The sequence below is a fragment of the Bufo gargarizans genome, chromosome 1, assembly GCF_014858855.1.
Source record: "Bufo gargarizans isolate SCDJY-AF-19 chromosome 1, ASM1485885v1, whole genome shotgun sequence".
Taxonomy (NCBI): domain Eukaryota; kingdom Metazoa; phylum Chordata; class Amphibia; order Anura; family Bufonidae; genus Bufo; species Bufo gargarizans.
The window spans coordinates 400,832,425-400,850,917 of NC_058080.1; the positions used below are offsets into that span (position 1 = coordinate 400,832,425).

At 49.2% G+C, this 18,493-nt stretch overlaps 1 protein-coding gene across 1 annotated transcript; it reads right to left on the reverse strand.

The window, feature by feature from the left end:
• Window positions 1–7,943: 7,943 nt before the first annotated feature.
• LOC122921140 lies at window positions 7,944–16,750 on the reverse strand. The gene is made up of 2 exons (XM_044271153.1): window positions 16,601–16,750; window positions 7,944–10,971 (listed from the first exon to the last, which is right to left on the reverse strand). The coding sequence occupies exons 1-2, from the start codon at window positions 16,616–16,618 to the stop codon at window positions 7,981–7,983; spliced, it is 3,009 nt and encodes a 1,002-aa protein (XP_044127088.1). The 5' UTR covers window positions 16,619–16,750; the 3' UTR covers window positions 7,944–7,980.
• Between the last annotated feature and the right edge of the window lie 1,743 nt (window positions 16,751–18,493).

The following is an 18,493-nucleotide window of genomic DNA, read 5'->3' on the forward strand; positions in this document are numbered from 1 at the left end:
TCACGGCCATCAGGTCCTCTCCTTCCCTTACCCATTCCTTCCCGTCCTTGGACACATCTGTCCATGGACTTTATAACGGACCTGCCTCGTTCCTCGGGGAAGACTGTGATTCTGGTGGTGGTGGACCGTTTTAGCAAAATGGTGCATTTCATCCCTTTTCCTGGTTTGCCCAATGCTAAGACGCTGGCGCAGGCATTTATTGATCACATTGTCAAATTGCACGGTATTCCTTCAGACATAGTCTCTGATAGGGGCACGCAGTTTGTTTCCAGATTCTGGAAGGCTTTCTGTTCTCGCTTGGGGGTTCGGTTGTCATTCTCTTCTGCTTTCCACCCGCAGTCGAATGGCCAGACAGAGCGCGTCAATCAGAATCTGGAGACATATCTGCGCTGTTTTGTGGCGGAGAATCAAGAGGATTGGTGTTCTTTTTTGTCCCTTGCTGAGTTTGCTTTAAATAACCGTCGTCAGGAGTCCTCTGATAAGTCACCATTTTTTGGTGCATATGGGTTTCATCCGCAGTTTGGGACTTTCTCGGGAGAGGGGTCTTCTGGTTTACCTGATGAGGACAGATTCTCCTCGTCTTTGTCATCTATTTGGCAAAAGATTCAGGATAATCTAAAGAGCATGAGTGAGAGATATAAGCGTGTGGCAGATAAGAGACGTGTGCTTGGTCCGGACCTGAATGTTGGTGATCTGGTGTGGTTGTCTACCAAGAATATCAAATTGAAGGTTCCCTCCTGGAAGTTGGGTCCTAGGTTTATTGGGCCTTACAAAATCCTGTCTGTCATCAATCCTGTTGCCTACCGTCTTGATCTTCCTCAGACTTGGAAGATCCATAATGTTTTTCATAAGTCCTTATTGAAACCTTATGTTCAACCCATTGTACCCTCGCCTTTGCCTCCTCCTCCGATTATGGTTGATGGGAATCTTGAATTTCAGGTCTCTAGGATTGTGGATTCTCGTCTTGTCCGCGGTTCTCTTCAGTACCTTGTTCATTGGGAGGGTTATGGTCCTGAGGAGAGGATGTGGGTCCCAGTGACGGACATTAAGGCCTCTCGTCTCATCAGGGCTTTCCATAGGTCCCATCCTGAGAAGGTGGGCTCTGAGTGTCCGGAGTCCACTCGTAGAGGGAGGGGTACTGTCACAACCAGACAGCTGAGAAGCTCTGACAGAAGCCTTTCAGAACCTCCTCCTTGAGTTTTCTTTGTTGTGATGTTCAGTTCCTCATCTCGTTAGCCTCTCTCAGCTGTCATGTAGTTGGACTGATTGCTTCCCTTTAAATTCCTCCCCATAATGCATTACTGGGCGGCTTATACTACTTCCTGGAGTGTGTGTGCATGCTGATCCTGTTTTCCAGTCTGCTACAAAGTTAAGTGCTGAACATTTATCTGTTATTTTCTGTTTGCTGGATCCCAGGTGACCCTGACTCCCTCCGTGTCTGGTGTAGGGAGCCGGTGGTCGTGTCCCCTCACTATTGTAGGGTGTTCAGGGGTTATATAGTCGAGGTACGTGGATATGCAACCATCCACCTCTGGGATCTTTGCATAGGCTGAGCAGCCAGGGAAAGTCTCAGGTCTTGTGCAGGGGTCTCCCTTTTGGTTCCTTAGCTTTGGATCCAGTGAGTCATATATGCATGTTGCTTTGTCTTGTTTCCTGTACACCGTCCGTGACAGCACCTTTGAGCAAACAGGTGTCTCAAAGAAATGAATATGTAGTGGTTTGTGGCAAGTAAATTTGTAAGCTATGCAAACTATCTAAAAAAAAAAATAAGTTGGAAAAACTACAGGGAGCTTAAAGGATAAAATTATTACTGTATGGATAAGTGATAGACTCTGAAACAATCCTTTATGCACAGGCCAGGTTTATCAGAGCAGGTTTCGCAGTGATAAGTGGTGTCCTTTAATATCCCCCTTTTGTAACAAACCCAACTTTTTTTTTTGGTCCATCCCTTCCCCGCTGTTTGTGGGATTTCACCAGGGAAATGTTGTCCTGGTACAACATGGGCACCATGACTTCGTGAAGTACTAAGTCCCTCCCTTTCCTGATTTGGGAAAATTAGGGTCTCGATGACAACCTCTTCGAGCTGAAGGAAATTTCCTGTGTGGCTTGCAGATCAATGTAACATGTATGTATTGTACAGTGCGTTCTGTACAAGGTGCACAGCCAGCTTTTTGTACCATACCTTAGTTTTTCGAGTGGCACTGTATGGTTTTAGAACTTGACATGAAAAATCAACCCCTCCAATGTGCCTGTTGTAGTCTAGGATGCAGTCTGGTTTGGGGATAGTGGTAGTGGTACATCATACAATGTAAGGGGAACTGATGTTAGTGTGAATGGTGTTCAGTACATGGACATTCCCCTTCTCTTGTATTTAACCACCGGCGAGGTGCTCTCGCATAGCTTGTACATTTTAATGGTACACCCTGCCTGCTTGCTGGGCAGGTACTGGCAGAATTTTACCCTTCCTTTAAAATTTACAAGGGACTCGTCTATGCAAATATCTTTTTCAGGGGTGTGCATCTCTGCAAATTTAGAGTTAAAGTAGTCCAGAACAAGTCTAATTTTAAATAGACGGTCATATTGTGGGCCATATTGTAAGTTTAAGTCTGGTACAAAATGTCAGAACTCCAATATTGTGTAATCTGTGGCTTTTTAACAAGGCCTATATGCGGCACAAGCCCCCAAAACATTATAATCTCTGCTGGATTTACAGGGGTCCAACCAAGGGGTTTAACATATAAGTACGTGCGGTTCTGAGTTAGAAATAGTTGGGCATATAAATTTGTTTGGGGCACCATCAAATTTATAAAATCTTCAGAGATTTTGAAAAAATCTATTTCTCTTAAGCCTGCACAATCAATTTGGATTCCTGAGCTGGCAACAAACCAGGAATTAGGGGAGGGATCCTAAAGGGATGCTACCTCAGCTTCTCTCCTGGGGCAACTCTTTGAGGGTCTCATCACCAGATGACGATGATGATAAGGGAGTAGAGGAATGTGGCATCCTCTTCTCCCTCGCACTAACTGAAAATATCGGTATATATATATATTGTGGTAAGATGAACAGAAAAGTGTATGGTAGAGTCCTGGAAGGGGTGTATTTCCCACCCAGCTGCCTCAACTAGGTGAGGTAAATAAAATCCAGAAGGTTAAAATGGTCTCAGCAATGTATAGATTGCTGAGACAGTTTTGTTAAGTTTATGGGCTGGATTTTATTGGACTGGGAGAAGGTAGGATTGGTAGAGGTAGAGGATTGGTCCACCCCATTCCGGGACAGGTTTTTCCCTAGCCTGAGGGATCCCCAGCTGAAGCCAGCTGGGATCGTCAAGGGGAAATAAAGCATAGTCCAGGCTGTCAGTCTGGGGAGAGGAATGCCTGGAGAAAGCCTGGGAAGCTGGCTGCCCTGCTGGCTAGAGAAGCCGAGTTCTCTGTGTGAACTGTGTTCAATAGGTGAGTTAGGAACTTCATTGTATTAGCCAGAGCCCAGACGGGCAGGTGTTTTTTTCTGGTTTATGTTTTGTGGTGCTGGACCTTCAGCTTATCCAGTGAATTATAACTGGGTTTGCCTGTATTGCCAGAGTGTGATAAATAAAGCAACATTTGGACTTTAACCCTGTGGTCTGCAAGAGAATCTGTCATCGCTGCCTTACCTGAGAGTGTAACCCCTTCCAATTGGTGGAGGATGCGGGCAAGCGTTTCCACTGAAAAGGCAATAGCAGGTTGCTAAGGGCAACGGCGTGACAGTTGATGATTTAATGTCCTGGTCGAAAGCTTCTGCAGCTTTGCAAAGTTCACCGAATACCATGGAGGAAATGATGAAGATGTTTTTACAGGCCAATCTGGGGGAAAGAAAAAGACATGCTGAGGATAAAAAAAGACACAAGGAGGCCCAGGCCCGGCAGCAGGAAACCAACCGTTTACTGGTGGAGCAGATTGCTGTATTGAGAGACACTGTTGTAGCTCCAACCCCGCGTGTGGAGGTAAGCCCCCCCCCAGAGACTTTAAATGTGAGGAGGGCTGTGCAGCGGGCTTTACAAAAACTGACACTTGATGATGATATCGAGGCCTACCTGACCGTATTTGAGAGGGTGGCGGAAAGAGAAAGGCTGCCAGTAGCAGAGTGGGCAGAGGTCCTTGCGCTGTTTTTGTCCGGCGAACCACAAAAGGCCTACTATGACCTCAGGGAGTAGGATGTCCAGGACTATGTCAAATAAAAAATGGAGATCCTGGCTCCGTGGACAAGCCTGCCCGATCTCAAATGTTTGACTTCCTCCATCTTGTACGGAAGTGGCTGGAACCTGAGACTTCTACACCAGACCAGATTGTGGAGAAAGTAATGGTGGATCACTACTTTAGAGCCCTCCCAGCGGAGCTGCAACGGTGGGTCGGACATGGAGACCCCAAAACTGCGGATCAGCTCATAAACTTGGTGGAAAGGATCCTGTCGACTGAGGACTACCTCCGTGATGTCCCTACCGCACCAACACCTCCCCGGAGTGCCCGACCCGTGTCCTCTGTGGGTAAGAGAATTCCAGCTGTTGGGGGTGTGTGGAAGGGTGCAAGAGGGAATAAGGCTCTAGAGGTTGGGCATGGGCATAAGGCTCTAGAGGTTGGGCATGGGCATAAGGCTGAGTCTCCCGGGCAGTTCGGACCCGGAGAGGTCTTCTCACCTAGGATACCCGGGGCACCCCAGTGCTGGAGGTGCCGTGAGTGGGGACACGTTGCTACCTATTGCCCTCTGACCTCAGAGCCCATGGAGTGTGCCAGGGGCCGGAGACAGTCACTGTATGTGGTGCCAGTTTTGCGGCCTCTCCAGGACTAGAGACTGAGCCACAGATGTGTACCCTGGTGATAAATGACTGCTCCGTCAAGGCTCTGTTGGACTCCGGTAGTCTGGTCACCTTAGTAAATGCCAGCTTCGTGGCTGGGAATTATGTGCCGGACAAAAGAGTTAATGTGTTGTGCATCCATGGGGATGCAAAATCCTACCCAGTGGCTTGCGTTAAGGTGGAGACTCCAGCTGGGACTGTATCCTATGAAGTTGGGGTAGTCAAAAGACTTATGCATGATATGATATTGGGCCAGGACTTCCCCTTGTTTTGGAAGTTGTGGGAGAGGAGAAACACTCCTGCAGAATCTGTGCCTTCTCCTTTAAATAATCATTGCTATGAGTGGCTCATTGAATCCAATGGTTTAATGGAAGAGACCATTGAAGACAATGGTGCCGATAAGGTGCAAAATTAAGATGTCTTGTTAACTGAAATGTCTGAAAATGTGGGGTTATGTGACGTACCTGATAATGACAATTTTCCATTGCAGGTGTTAGCTGGCGAAGATGAAGCTTCCCCAACTGGGGAAAATGTGTTGGATATAGGGGAGTCACAGGGTAACTTTGTGTAAAGGGGGGATTAATAATCACCAATATTATGCGAATATCGATAATTAATATTCCTAAATAGGAGGAGCCACCTGGTGATGACTCCGCCTATTTATGCCTTTATATAGTAACAACACAATACTTTCGCTATGCTTTACACTGATCACTATACTAACTGCATGCGCCTTACTTACTACCGCTAACAAGTACACACTACAAAGGGTACAAGTAACACAGTATTTATTAACACCTGACACTACGCACACAATACAGTAACAATACAGCACTAAATATACAATACTCAACTACACTACACGTTCCCAAATTCCACCCACAAACTAACTATATAATACACACATACAGGTATAACAACCCACCCACCTGACTAATATTCTATCCCTAGGGGGCACGACGAGGGTTGACGGTGGTCGTGCTGGGGTAAAGCAGACCACAAACCAATGCAGGGGTGATAACTAAGGGAATGAGGGTATGGCAAGGGTTAATATAATGAACCAGGGGCAAGGGAATGAGGGTATGGCAGGGGTTACCAGGGGAATGAGGGTATGGAATATCAGGGGATGGCAAGGGTTAATATAATAACCAGGGGCAAGGGTTATTATAATGGGGGGTATGGAAGGGGTATTATAATGGGGGTATTGTGGGGGGCTTAGAGTGGCGTTGGTGGGATAGTGGGGGGGTAGATAGAGTGGAGGGGATAATAGCGTTGGTGGGATAGTGGGGGTTAATGGGGTTTCGTTAGTGGGATAGTGGGGGGGTTAATAAAGATTCTTAGGGTCCTGCTAGTTGTCCAGGGGGGCTCGTCAGTCCAGGGGATGATTCTCCAGGTAAGGTGGGCGGCCGGCTCTCTTCTCCCTAGTGTCGGGCCAGCCGGACTTATATGTCCAGCCGCCCGCACTCCGTACCGCCCACACAGCGGCGCGCGAGCGCGCACCACTGTGAGGAACACGTGGGCCGGCGCGGTGAGATGACGTCACCGCGCCTGCCCGCGCATCCCTGCACGCGCGCCGCAGGGCCGCGTGTACTGGCTGACAGGCGGGAGATCCTTTGATCTCCCGTCTGCAGCTCTTAGCATTCCGGACATCGCAATGGTAATTGCGATGCCGGAATGCGCATAATAGAGGGAGCGGAGGTGTCTCCTCTTTCTCTATTATGCATAATTATCTCCAGCCGGGCTGGAGATAATTGGAACAAAAAGGATTCAGATTCATTAGAATCTGAATCCTTTTGAGGTCACCAGAATGACCGGACCTTATCCGGTCATCCTGGCGCCTTTACTCAGAATGCATCAATGTGAATGCTTGGGCCACATTCACATTGATGCATCTGGGTCCATGTAGGGGGGGTTTAATGTATGTGGGGCTGTGTATGTGGCATTTACTTCAGGGGGCATGAAGGGGGACATATATATCTATATATATCATGTATAGAGATTAAAGGGGCCCACATATACATTAAAGGGGCCCACATATACATTAAAGGGGCCCACATATACATTAAAGGGGCCCACAACATATTAAAGGGGCCCACAACATATTAAAGGGGCCCATCACCTATTAAATGGGCACGTGTATATGTATAGGCATTCGCGGGCCACACTATATGAATTCCCACAGGGGCATGAATGAGCCCCTGGGGAATATCGGAGGCGGATGGGCGCAGGTGCTGGGCACATTTGCGCACATCGTCCTCTGCACCGCCAATACATATACATACACACACACCCACACAATACGCGCCACCCTTCCTCAACAATCCCCCTGTTGTCGGAAATGCGACAATCTCTTGGGGGGAAGGGTGGAGGCATCTTTGCCCCCCTCAACCCCATCCTTGGTAATGGTCCAGGAAAACCGGAGTGCACCCTGTCTCTTAGGTACCTAGACATCATCTAACCCGATGACTTCCTCCGACCTGCCCTTCACCGTAACCGACTCCCCCATCCACAGGATACACCGTCATCTTCTTTTCCCAGGAACTCTCTTCTACCTTGATTGTTACGGTGTCAGCCCCTCCTACTGTCATCTCTTTCTGGACTTCCGGAGTGGCTTGTAACCTCGCAGTCTTTGACTGGTCTTTCTTCTCACTTCTTCCGGTGTCGGTCACTCCTGAAGTTTAGAATGACCACACCCTCGCTGTCTCTCGGCATTGCTGCCGATCTTCAGGTGTCGTCCACGCCCAAGGAATCTGGAGTGGGTCCACCCTTACAGTCTCAGTCTCCATTTTGCGTCATGTCTTGTTCCATCTTGATCGAAGGATGGGTGCGGTTCTCCCATGGACAGCTGAATCGGTCTTTACGAGGCAGGTCAGATCTTTCTTCAATAGAGGTGATGTCACGGTACCTAAATTCTAACAACGGGAATACCTCCGTTACACTACACATCCAGGTTTTCCCTCATGATCCTTACCGTTCAGGGGTCAAAGTGGCAAATGGCAACCAGAGGGGCCTGTCCCTATCGTGCCCTATTCTATCCCCATTCACACCACCTATTTACACAATAACCCCCAACCCCCCCCCCCCCCAAACCCAAGAGTTCCGTCCAATTGTCCTGTCCTTTGGGTGATTAGGCCTCAGGACTTCTTGTGAAGTCAAGCCCTGGGCCTTCGGCGGTTGACTTCATGAAGTGCCGTCTGGTTCTGGTTTAGTTGGTCCGTTAGTCTCTTGACTCTCCGATACATCCACCATAGTCCAAGGTACATGAGTCCAACCAGAACCAGAAGCACTATCACCGGGTGTATCAATAAATTGAAAAATGACGTTGCCTTAGGACTGTATCCGAAAAGACTCTCCCACCACGAAACCTTTGAGTCCTTGTCCAATGCTGTGGCAACCGCGATAATCTTTGTTCTGTCATGGGTGAGTTGAATGGTGGCTTGCTTCTCCGTCTCCCGAAGACGTTGTATGATCTCTTCCTCTTGGCTGAAATCCATCAGGAGATGTCTAAGTTCTTTGCCGAACCCAAGAGGAATCTTCTGAAGTCTTACAGGAACATCGGGGCGGATGTCAAGTCTTTTCTCTGGGGTAATCGGGGTTCTTCCCTGCTGCTCTGCGACGTTCAAACCTAAAACGGGACTAAGGGTGCAGTACGCTCCGGGGCGGAGTGTTCCTCGTTCGGTGCAGTTAAGCCCAAAAATTGCATATGATGGATCACTCCCTTGGTACCAACACCAATACCCCTGCCCCAAATATTTCAAAGAGGATGAGGGCATTGGGTTGGCCTTCATCTCACAGGACCCCTCGGTGTTCCAACACTGGTGTCTGAGCATCCGCTCCCGACTACCCTGACAGAGGATGGCATTCTCCTTTATCCGACATCCCTCTGTATCAAACAAAGAGGGATGGCCCTCCTCATAGGTTAGAACGCCCGAGGGGAGCTGGGGATGAAGCACCGTCTGGTTGTTAATCATCGTTCCTAGATTGATGACACTGTATCCTTGTCTGATGCGACCGGATACAGGTGCCAGGGACGAAGCAGTGCAGGTTAAATTTTGACATCCATGCCACTGAACCACCCACCAGTTGGTGTGATTAATGGCAAAAGGAGAAATCAGTGGACTTATTCGCTGACGGAGGTTGAATGGGAAGTGGCCGTTATGAAGTGCCGTGACAATATGTTTAAGGTTGTCCGAGAGTTCACTTTGGACCTGCGTACACGCCAGGGCAAGCTGAGCCCGATCCTGCTCCTCCAAAAGACCCACAACTAACCTCCTAAACTTCTCGCGTATAGCAGAAGATAGAGAGGTAGTGGCATCAATGTGCGAGTGTTGTAAACCCTCTAAGACGTGGTCTACATCAATCTGGGTCTTGAATCCCTCCCCGGCGTGTCGCGCAACCTCCCCAAGCTTACTTCTCAGGACTTCCATATCCATAGTGTTCAGGGCACCCACTCCCAAAGCACCTCCGCCAAGTCCCATAGCCACCAGGTCTCTCCTCCCCCTGTTCTTCCTGGGTCGAGAGTCGTCTTTCCTGACCTCTTGCCCCGCCTCTATCCAACCTCTTACCATGTCAATTTGGTTCCTAACGAACTCCTCACACCTGTGATCCCAGTGATCAACTCGGAAGTCATCTACGGAAATTCTCCAGGTAAACAGGATGAATTTTGCCTCCGTGATGATCTTCCAGGGGGATGACAGTTGAGGAGCTACAGGGTCTGCCAATTGATGGATAGGGGTGGTGCAAGAGTCTGAATGTGGTCTTACGGGTTGGAGACCTTCTGTTTCGTAAGGGACCCTTACTACCGTAACACAGACCTGTCCCCGTCCTTTGAATGGATACCATTGTTCGTCTTCTCCAGCTTGTAACACTAGTTTCCCTACGGGTTTGGTTTGAGACAGATAGACCCATTGAGTAAAGGTCCAGCACCCTTCGTCGGCTGCCTCGCAAAAAGGCCACTTGAATGAACCATCTATATTGATGTCAAAGTTAATGTCCCTGCCTCTGGGGTCTGTCCAATCGGAAGACACATACCTACCCCGGTATTCCTCAGTCATAGGGGTACCATCCATCCATACATCCACTGTAGGGGTGTCCACCCCATTACACACTAAATCCCACCTCCAGGGATTAGTGTCTAACATCACCATCTGGGTATCCTGTTCCCAGTGGGCATAGGTGACGAAATAGTATCCCGTCACCTCAGGAACGCAGTTGTCTCTCATGATCGTAATCATGAAAGACCGTATGGATGGAGACCCCTTTAACTGCGCATACCTTGGGTCCTTGGCATCGGTCCGTACCTTTAAAACTGTGGCTCGATACAAACCCTCCAGTTTTACCGGACCACTCTGATCATTCCAGATGGCCTGATCAGAGTCACTGCAATTTAACTTTAACATCATTATGCTGGTTCGCAAGTAATCTGTGGATACATGTCCCTGTACATAACTGGATTCCCTGGTGATAATCATCTGGGAATCCCTCAACATACAATAAGCCTTCAGGGTGCCTTTTACCGGAATGGGCCTATCGAAATATGTCCTAACCCTCAACCCGTTTCTGCTATCCTTCCCTAGGAAGGTAGCTTTCAGGATATACCAACCGCTGTACTCTGCCCCAGTGACATCTTCAGGACTCAGCAAACCCTCCTTTGTACACAACACTGAGGTAGTGTTGGCTCTCACTTGCTGGTAAGGGTGCAGGTGTGGATTCCTAGACACCCATCTTAAGGATTTGATAGGTACAGGGTCCAAGTCCTGAAAATGCCTGTATTCCTTGAGACAGAGAGCGTGCAAGTCATGTTGTATGGCAGACACATTCTCCACCGGGGTATAATGCTGAATTACACCGTTGGCAAAACCCTCTCTCTGGAAACCATACAGATACCATTGACCTGGTGTAAAGGTAACGTGCTCGTATGGTTCCAGGATTTTGCCACCCAAACATTCCACCATTAAAAGGCCGGGTCCATCAAGTGATATGCTGGCCATACCAATATTAGTCCCCAGGTCCTCCCCTGAAGAGGCTGAGCCTGCCACCAACATGCTTACCACCAGTGTCACAAGCTGGATACGTATCCCATTCAGAGGATGCCTAGCTCTTCCCTGGTAGTGAGGTCCCATGGAGTGTCTCCCTCTTGTGTTCTGCAATGAGATGGAATGTGTATAAGTGTATTGGATTCACCTTCGACCCACCAAGCCCTTTCCTCCCCCCCCCCCCCCTCACCCAACTCGGAACGGTCTTCGTTATTGAGTTGGGGAGGCTCGGGTGGCTTTGGCCTGGTCGATGTGAATCCAAAAAACTTCCTGGCGTCTACGGGATTTCTTCTTGCTCGTGATAGGCCTTTGTACCTTCAGCATGGTGTCCCCCATCACTTCAAGGACCTTGTACGGTCCTTCCCAGTTTGCGTCCCATGGGCCGACCCGACGAAAGACTTTCACCATTACCATTTCTCCTACAGAGGGCATAGGTGTTTCCCCCTGTAGATACGGTTTGTGTAACCGTATAGCTGCATGAGGCAGTAACTCCTTCAGGTTCTGCTGAACCTGTTGAAGAAACAAGTCCCTGGCGATGGCGTTCTTCGTGGGCTCCGACACTTGGGGTTCGTTTGGTAGACATAGGGGCATCTTACGTCCGGTCATGAGTTCAAATGGGGAGATACCGGTAGTAGAGGCCTCTGTGGCTCGGATACCCATTAGCACAGCTGGAAGGGAGGTTACCCAAGAGGAACCTTTCTCCAGCAATGCCTTTGAAAGCCGGGTTTTGATGGTCCGGTTCATCCGCTCCACGATGCCCGCGGACTGAGGGTGATAAGGGACATGAAACCTTTGCTTTATGTCTAGGAGACCACAAAGCGCTTTCATGACCTTACCCGTGAAATGGGTCCCTCTGTCGGATTCTATCAATCTGGGGAGCCCCCATCGTGACAGAACTTGTTCCCAGAGAACACGGGCAGTGGTGGAGGCCGAATCATTGACCGTAGGGATGGCTTCTACCCACTTCGAGAAGACATCCACTACCACCAGGGCGTAACGACAGTTACGACTCCCAGTTGGCAAAGGTCCGATGAAATCAATTTGGATAGCGGACCATGGACCATCAGCAGGAGGAACCCGCTGTAACACTGGCTTCAAGGCAGATGCCCTTGGGTTAACCTGAGCACACACCAGGCACTGTTGCGTAACCTCCTCTACTGTGTTGGACATTCCGGGCCAGTACAATTTGTCTCTCAGGAGAGGCAAGAGCTTATTCCGGCCAAGATGTCCAAACATTTGGTGGTTCAACCGTGTCAGCTCTGCTTGCAGATGCTGAGGAACCACCGGGAGAGGAAGCGACTGTGTACCGGTGTCGTAACACAGGATCCCCTGTTGTAAGGACCAGGGATGCTGTGGTACTTGGATGTGTGTCATTAGAAGAGGATCCTTAGCTTGTTCCTCCTCGAATGACACCGGGCTGTCACTCAGATGGGTATGTGCTGCAATCCGGAATGCGGGCAGTGGCTCAGTGCCTGGTTCCCTAAAGGTCCCAGATACTGCTGCTAGTTTTGCCAGTTCGTCTGCCTGGTTGTTACCTATTGTCAAAGGTTCATCCCCTTTTTGATGCGCCGGGATTTTTATGATGGCTGCTTCCGCCACGTGTGCCATACCCCACTCCCACAGCTCCTTCAGGACTGACACATGAGCCAGAGGTTTGTTTTGGCTGTCCACAAATCCTCTTCTCTTCCAAACGTCCAGGTGCAATGTGAGGGAGCGAACTACATATGAGCTGTCGCTATATATAGTTCGTTTCCCTGGAGGGTGAAGAAGCAGAGCCTCTTTAACAGCCTCCAACTCTGCCCGCTGTGCTGACATGTGACCCGGTAACCGGACAAGACTCTGGGTACCAGTGGTCTCATCCAGCACAGCAAAACCTGTGACATATTCCCCATCCAGATAGAACCGAGAGCCATCAACAAAGATGACTCTGTCATCTGGATGCTTGTCAGTCCTGAACATCTGTGGAGAGTCGTCCATTACCGGTTGGCCACAGTCATGTTCAGTTCCAGTCAGGTTAAGCAACTGGGACAGAACATACTTGGCCTTGTGGTCCACCTGCAGATTCCGGCCGCTGAGATCCATGATCCATCTCCCGAATCTCTGTTGGGAGACTCCAGGGAGAGTATCACGGAGTAAAAGGGTCAACGGTGAATGTGGAGTCTGCAAAGTGAGGGGCCGGAAGCCAACAATATGCTCAGTGGTCTTAACAGCATAGTGTATGGCTGCCAATTGCTTGGCGCATTCATCGAACCCTCGTTCGACGGGCGAAAGCAGCCTGGAGAAGTATCCCAGCGGTCTGGTCTCGTAGCCTACTTTCTGTACCAGGACCGCTGCGATAGACTCGATCCCTGCATGCGCCTGTATGGCCAGTTCCCCATCTGAATGTGGAGTGGCCAACACAGGCGCCGAGGAGAGGTCCCTTTTCAGGGTTGAAAAGGCCTCTTCCTGCGCATCGGACCATCCTTTGATTGAGGGTTCCTCTCCCCGAAGGAGTTCGTAGAGAGGTTTCGCTTTGGCCGCGAAATCCTCTATGAACTCCCTCATGAAGTTGGCAACCCCCAGGAATTTTCTCAAATCCTGAAGGGTGCCAGGCCTGGGTAACTTTACCATGGCTTCCACACGGGCCGTCATGATACCTTTGGTTCCACAGGAAATTTGGACCCCAAGGAAAGTTACCTCTGCTTTAGCCAGATTTGCCTTATGGGGACTCAGTTTGAGTCCTGACTTTGCCAGGAGTCCTAGCAGCTCTTTCAACAGAACCAAGTGTTCCTCCATGGTTTCTGTATGCAAAAGCAAGTCGTCCACGTATTGTAAAAGGCATTCCGGTCGTGAGAATACACTCAGCACAGCCGCCAATGCCTGATGGAAATACGTGGGGCTGCTATGGAACCCCTGGGGCAGTACCGCAAACATGTACTGTTTGTCCCCCACCGTGAAAGCAAATTTGTACCGACACGACTCCGTGAGTTCGATGGAGAAGAACCCGTTGGCAACATCGATGGTCGAGAATACGCGGCTTTTGCCACTTATTCTGGCCATGATGTCGGGAGTTTGGGCCACCACTGGGGCTGACATTGGGGTGTATTTGTTAAGGACACGGAGGTCTATGGTCAGCCTCCATGCATTCGTGTCCTTTTTCTTAACTGGCCAGAGGGCATTGTTGCACTTTGAGTTGCCCTCAATGACCACACCCCTAGTCTTCAATTCAAGGATTGTGTCCATAATTGAATGGGTGGCCTCTGGTGGAAATCGATATTGGCGTTGAGGTGGAGGGTCAGGACCCTCTATGTCTACCAAAACGCCAATCAGTCTGCCACAGTCATTCTTACTTTGGGCCCACAGATCAGGGTGCTTGTACACAATAGGCTCAAGGTCTGGATTGTGTGAGACCTCAGGCCACTTGTGTTCCAGCACATCAGTAGAGTTATCTACTGCTGGCAAAGGTGGTCCCAGATACTGGCGTTGAATGACAAACACCTTGGCTCGTCTGGGACCTCTCCACACAATGCAATTTGCCAGATCCAGGATCCACCCATTTTGTGTCATTACATCGGTTCCGATAATGTTATCAGAACCGGGGTAATACCACATGGGTATCCTGAGGGTAGTGCACCTGGTAATCTGAATGATTACCTCATCAATTCTGTGGGCCTTCACCCCCCCTTGTTGGTGATCAAATCCGATCACCACACACTGAGGGCTGTTGGGGAGTAGATCATGCTTGATATTGGTAATGGAAATTTCCGCCCCAGTATCAAGCATGATTTCCGTTTCTTTATCTTTTATCGTGGCTTTTATATGGGGTCTCCCTGAAGGATCCAGTATGATTGGACATACTGGTGCCAACTCTTTAGGGACCCCTAATCCTCATTCGATATCCACCAGACTCCCAGTAGGTACTTGTGTGGTACATACTGCCACTCTTGCGCTCTGTTCCTGATCCTTAGGTGTGGAATCTCTTGATTCCACGCCCCCTGGGACATTCATGACCGCCAAGCATTTTGGTGCTTGCCCTGATGAATGTCCCAGATTCATATCACCCTGTCCCCCCACAGGCCTGGCAAAATTGGGTTTCATCCTGAAACCGTTATTATTGCCATTTTTATCCGAATTTGTCCGGTTAATGTTTAACCACTGTGGACAATTTCTTTTTATATGCCCCTCTTGTAAGCACAGGAAACAACGAAAGTTTCCTGCCCTTTCCAACGGTGGGGCCGTGGGGCGAACGGTGGATGTATACCTCGTGTGTTGTACCCGGTCGTCTTGTGACCTACCGTATACAGGCACACGCTCCCTCACTTTCACAGACTTCTTACTGAGCAGTATGTCTTGTCTACACTGCTCAATAATCATGGCTGCGTCCGTGAGGGATGGCTCCCTAGCTGCACTCAGCCGGATTGCAGTATCAAGATATGGGAATTTTTCCACAAACATGCGCACCATGCCTTGTGGAATCCCAATACCCTGATCTTTGGTAACCCTCCTGTACATTGCTTCAAACCGACTACACAATGACAAGGGTTCATCATGTATAGTAGGCTTGAATTTTGACAGGACCTCTGGAGTGACATCCCAGTGACCCGTGGCCAGTCTCGTGAGTATGGAGAGACGTTCTTCCTTATCATGAAACTGGCCATTCGTGGGTTGCATCCTCCCCGTTACCTCATACCTTTGATTAAGGTGTGTTGGTAACCATAATCTGAACAGCTCCATGCGATATTCCGGAGCCACTGAATATTTGTTACAGTGACCTTCGAAAATATCGCATGAAGCGAACGGATCTACATGGGGATCATATTTCGGGATCTCCTTGCAGATCCGTAACAGGAAGTTTATCCTTTCCATACTTGAATGGTTAGGATACATCTCTTCCTGTTTTTCCGGACGTGTTGGCGGATTGGAAGCGGAATATACTCCTCCACTCTCCTCTCCCCAACCGTTGTCCTGTTCCTGGTAACGGTTGCTACTCCTATTCTCCCCGGGTGTCGGGGTGAATCGTAGTGACCGCTCCACATGTCCCCTAGTGTCTACCACTGCGGATGTATTATCCGTCGAAGACCCTGGCGTTGTCGCCGCTGTCTCCCCCTGTGCCGTTCCCGAAACACAAACTTGTTTCGTGGGCACCATACCGTTGGTACTAGGCCTGGACAAATTGGAGATTGCCCGCTGCAAGTCTGCAATTGTTTGCGTCTTTGCAGCCAGGTCCTCCCTCATCTGAACAATCAGGGCATCCGTAGATACCGTATTGTTCCTATACTGATTAATCTCAGTGTACAGCCGGAGTAGCTCTCTGTCCAAGTCAGAGTAGAGACTGTCCTTATCCGAGAGTCTCGACTCTAACACAGCAGATTTCTCTTCCCCTCTCGACCGTACACTGGGCTTCCTCTTGTAATTGAACCTCTAGTGTGTGAATTCTTCTATAGTTATCAACACAACAATTGCAGTGGAAGTTTGCCTTGTCCGCAACCTCCCCTGCCCTTCTTGTGCTGGCAAGTGTCTCTGTGTGTTCCGCCTTCCAAATGGTATCCTCATAGGAAAGAACCAATTTGGCTAGCATTTGGAGGCGTTTGGTGGTCTTGTTAAAGACACTCCTACTAATACAAACCTGGTCATGAGCGTACACCTGGTCCAGTAAAGCGGACCACAGCAGCTCAGCGGATTTGTATGTAGTAGGAACAATGGGATTAAAAGTGCTGTTTTTGGCTAAGTGTTGGAGTGTGGAGAAGTTCATACTCACATTTTTCTGAGCCTCCATCTTCTTGTTGGTGCTGTACTCTCCCGTCCCTTGCAGCTGCTTGAAAGAAGTCCTTTTCTTCCGGAACGCTTCTTCCCGACCAGCCGGACTTCTATGTACCTCCAACGAAGATGGATCTCTTTCCGTGACGTATCCTTCTTCACACCCCAGCAACGGTGACCGTGTAAAGCAAATACAAAAATATTAGTACACAGATAGACTATAAGTTCTCTGCAAAAGATTTTGTTTTATTTCTGGTACTGTAAGGGAAGTATCGCTTCTCCTGTCCGAATTATCGGGTCCTAGACGCTCAGACACTCCGCTGACCGCGTCTCTCCTGCCCGCTAATTCACAGTACTAGCGACCCTTAGCCTTAAGACCAAAAACAAACGCAAAATCTACGCAGTGGGGCTGGCTCGCCAATGTAAAGGGGGAATATTAATCACCAATATTATGCGAATATCGATAATTAATATTCCTAAATAGGAGGAAGCCGTCTAGTGATGACTCCGCCTATTTATGCCTTTATATAGTAACACAATACTTTCGCTATGCTTTACACTGATCACTATACTAACTGCATGCGCCTTACTCACTACCGCTAACAAGTACACACTACAAAGGGTACAAGTAACACAGTATTTATTAACACCTGACACTACGCACACAATACAGTAACAATACAGCACTAAATATACAATACTCAACTACACTACACGTTCCCAAATTCCACCCACAAACTAACTATATAATACACACATACAGGTATAACAACCCACCCACCTGACTAATATTCTATCCCTAGGGGGCATGACGAGGGTTGACGGTGGTCGTGCTGGGGTAAAGCAGACCACAAACCAATGCAGGGGTGATAACTAAGGGAATGAGGGTATGGCAAGGGTTAATATAATGAACCAGGGGCAAGGGAATGAGGGTATGGCAGGGGTTACCAGGGGAATGAGGGTATGGAATATCAGGGGATGGCAAGGGTTAATATAATAACCAGGGGCAAGGGTTATGGCAGGGGTTATGGGGTATGGAGGAATGGGGGTATGGCAGGGTTAATAGCGTTGGTGGGATAGTGGGGGGGCTTAATAGCGTTGGTGAGATAGTGGGGGGGTTAATAGCGTTGGTGGGATAGTGGGGGGGTTAATGCGGTTGGTGGGATAGTGGGGGGTTCGTTGGTGGGATAGTGGGGGGTTAATGATACTTAGGATCCTGCTCGTTGTCCAGGGGGCTCGTCAGTCCAGGGGATGATCCTCAGGGAGGGTGGGCGGCCGGCTCTCTTCTGCCCTAGTGTCGGGCCAGCCGGACTTATATGTCCAGCCGCCCGCACTCCGTGCCGCCCACACAGCGGCGCGCGAGCGCGCACCACTGTGAGGGACACGTGGGCCGGCGCGGTGAGATGACGTCACCGCGCCTGCCCGCGATCCCTGCACGCGCGCCGCAGGGCCGCGTGTACTTGCTGACAGATCCTTTGATCTCCCGTCTGCAGCTCTCGGCATTCCGGACATCGCAATGGTAATTGCGATGCCGGAATGCGCATAATAGAGGGAGCGGAGGTGTCTCCTCTTTCTCTATTATGCATAATTATCTCCAGCCGGGCTGGAGATAATTGGAACAAAAGGATTCAAATTCATTAGAATTTGAATCCCTTTGAGGTCACCAGAATGACCACTTTATCCGGTCATCCTGGCGCCTTTACTCAGAATGCATCAATGTGAATGCTTGGGCCACATTCACATTGATGCATCTGGGTCCATGTAGGGGGGGTTTAATGTATGTGGGGCTGTGTGTGGCAGTTACTTCAGGGGGCATGAAGGGGCACAATATATATCTAGATATCACCATATATATATATATATATATATTGATTAAAGGGGCCCACATATATAT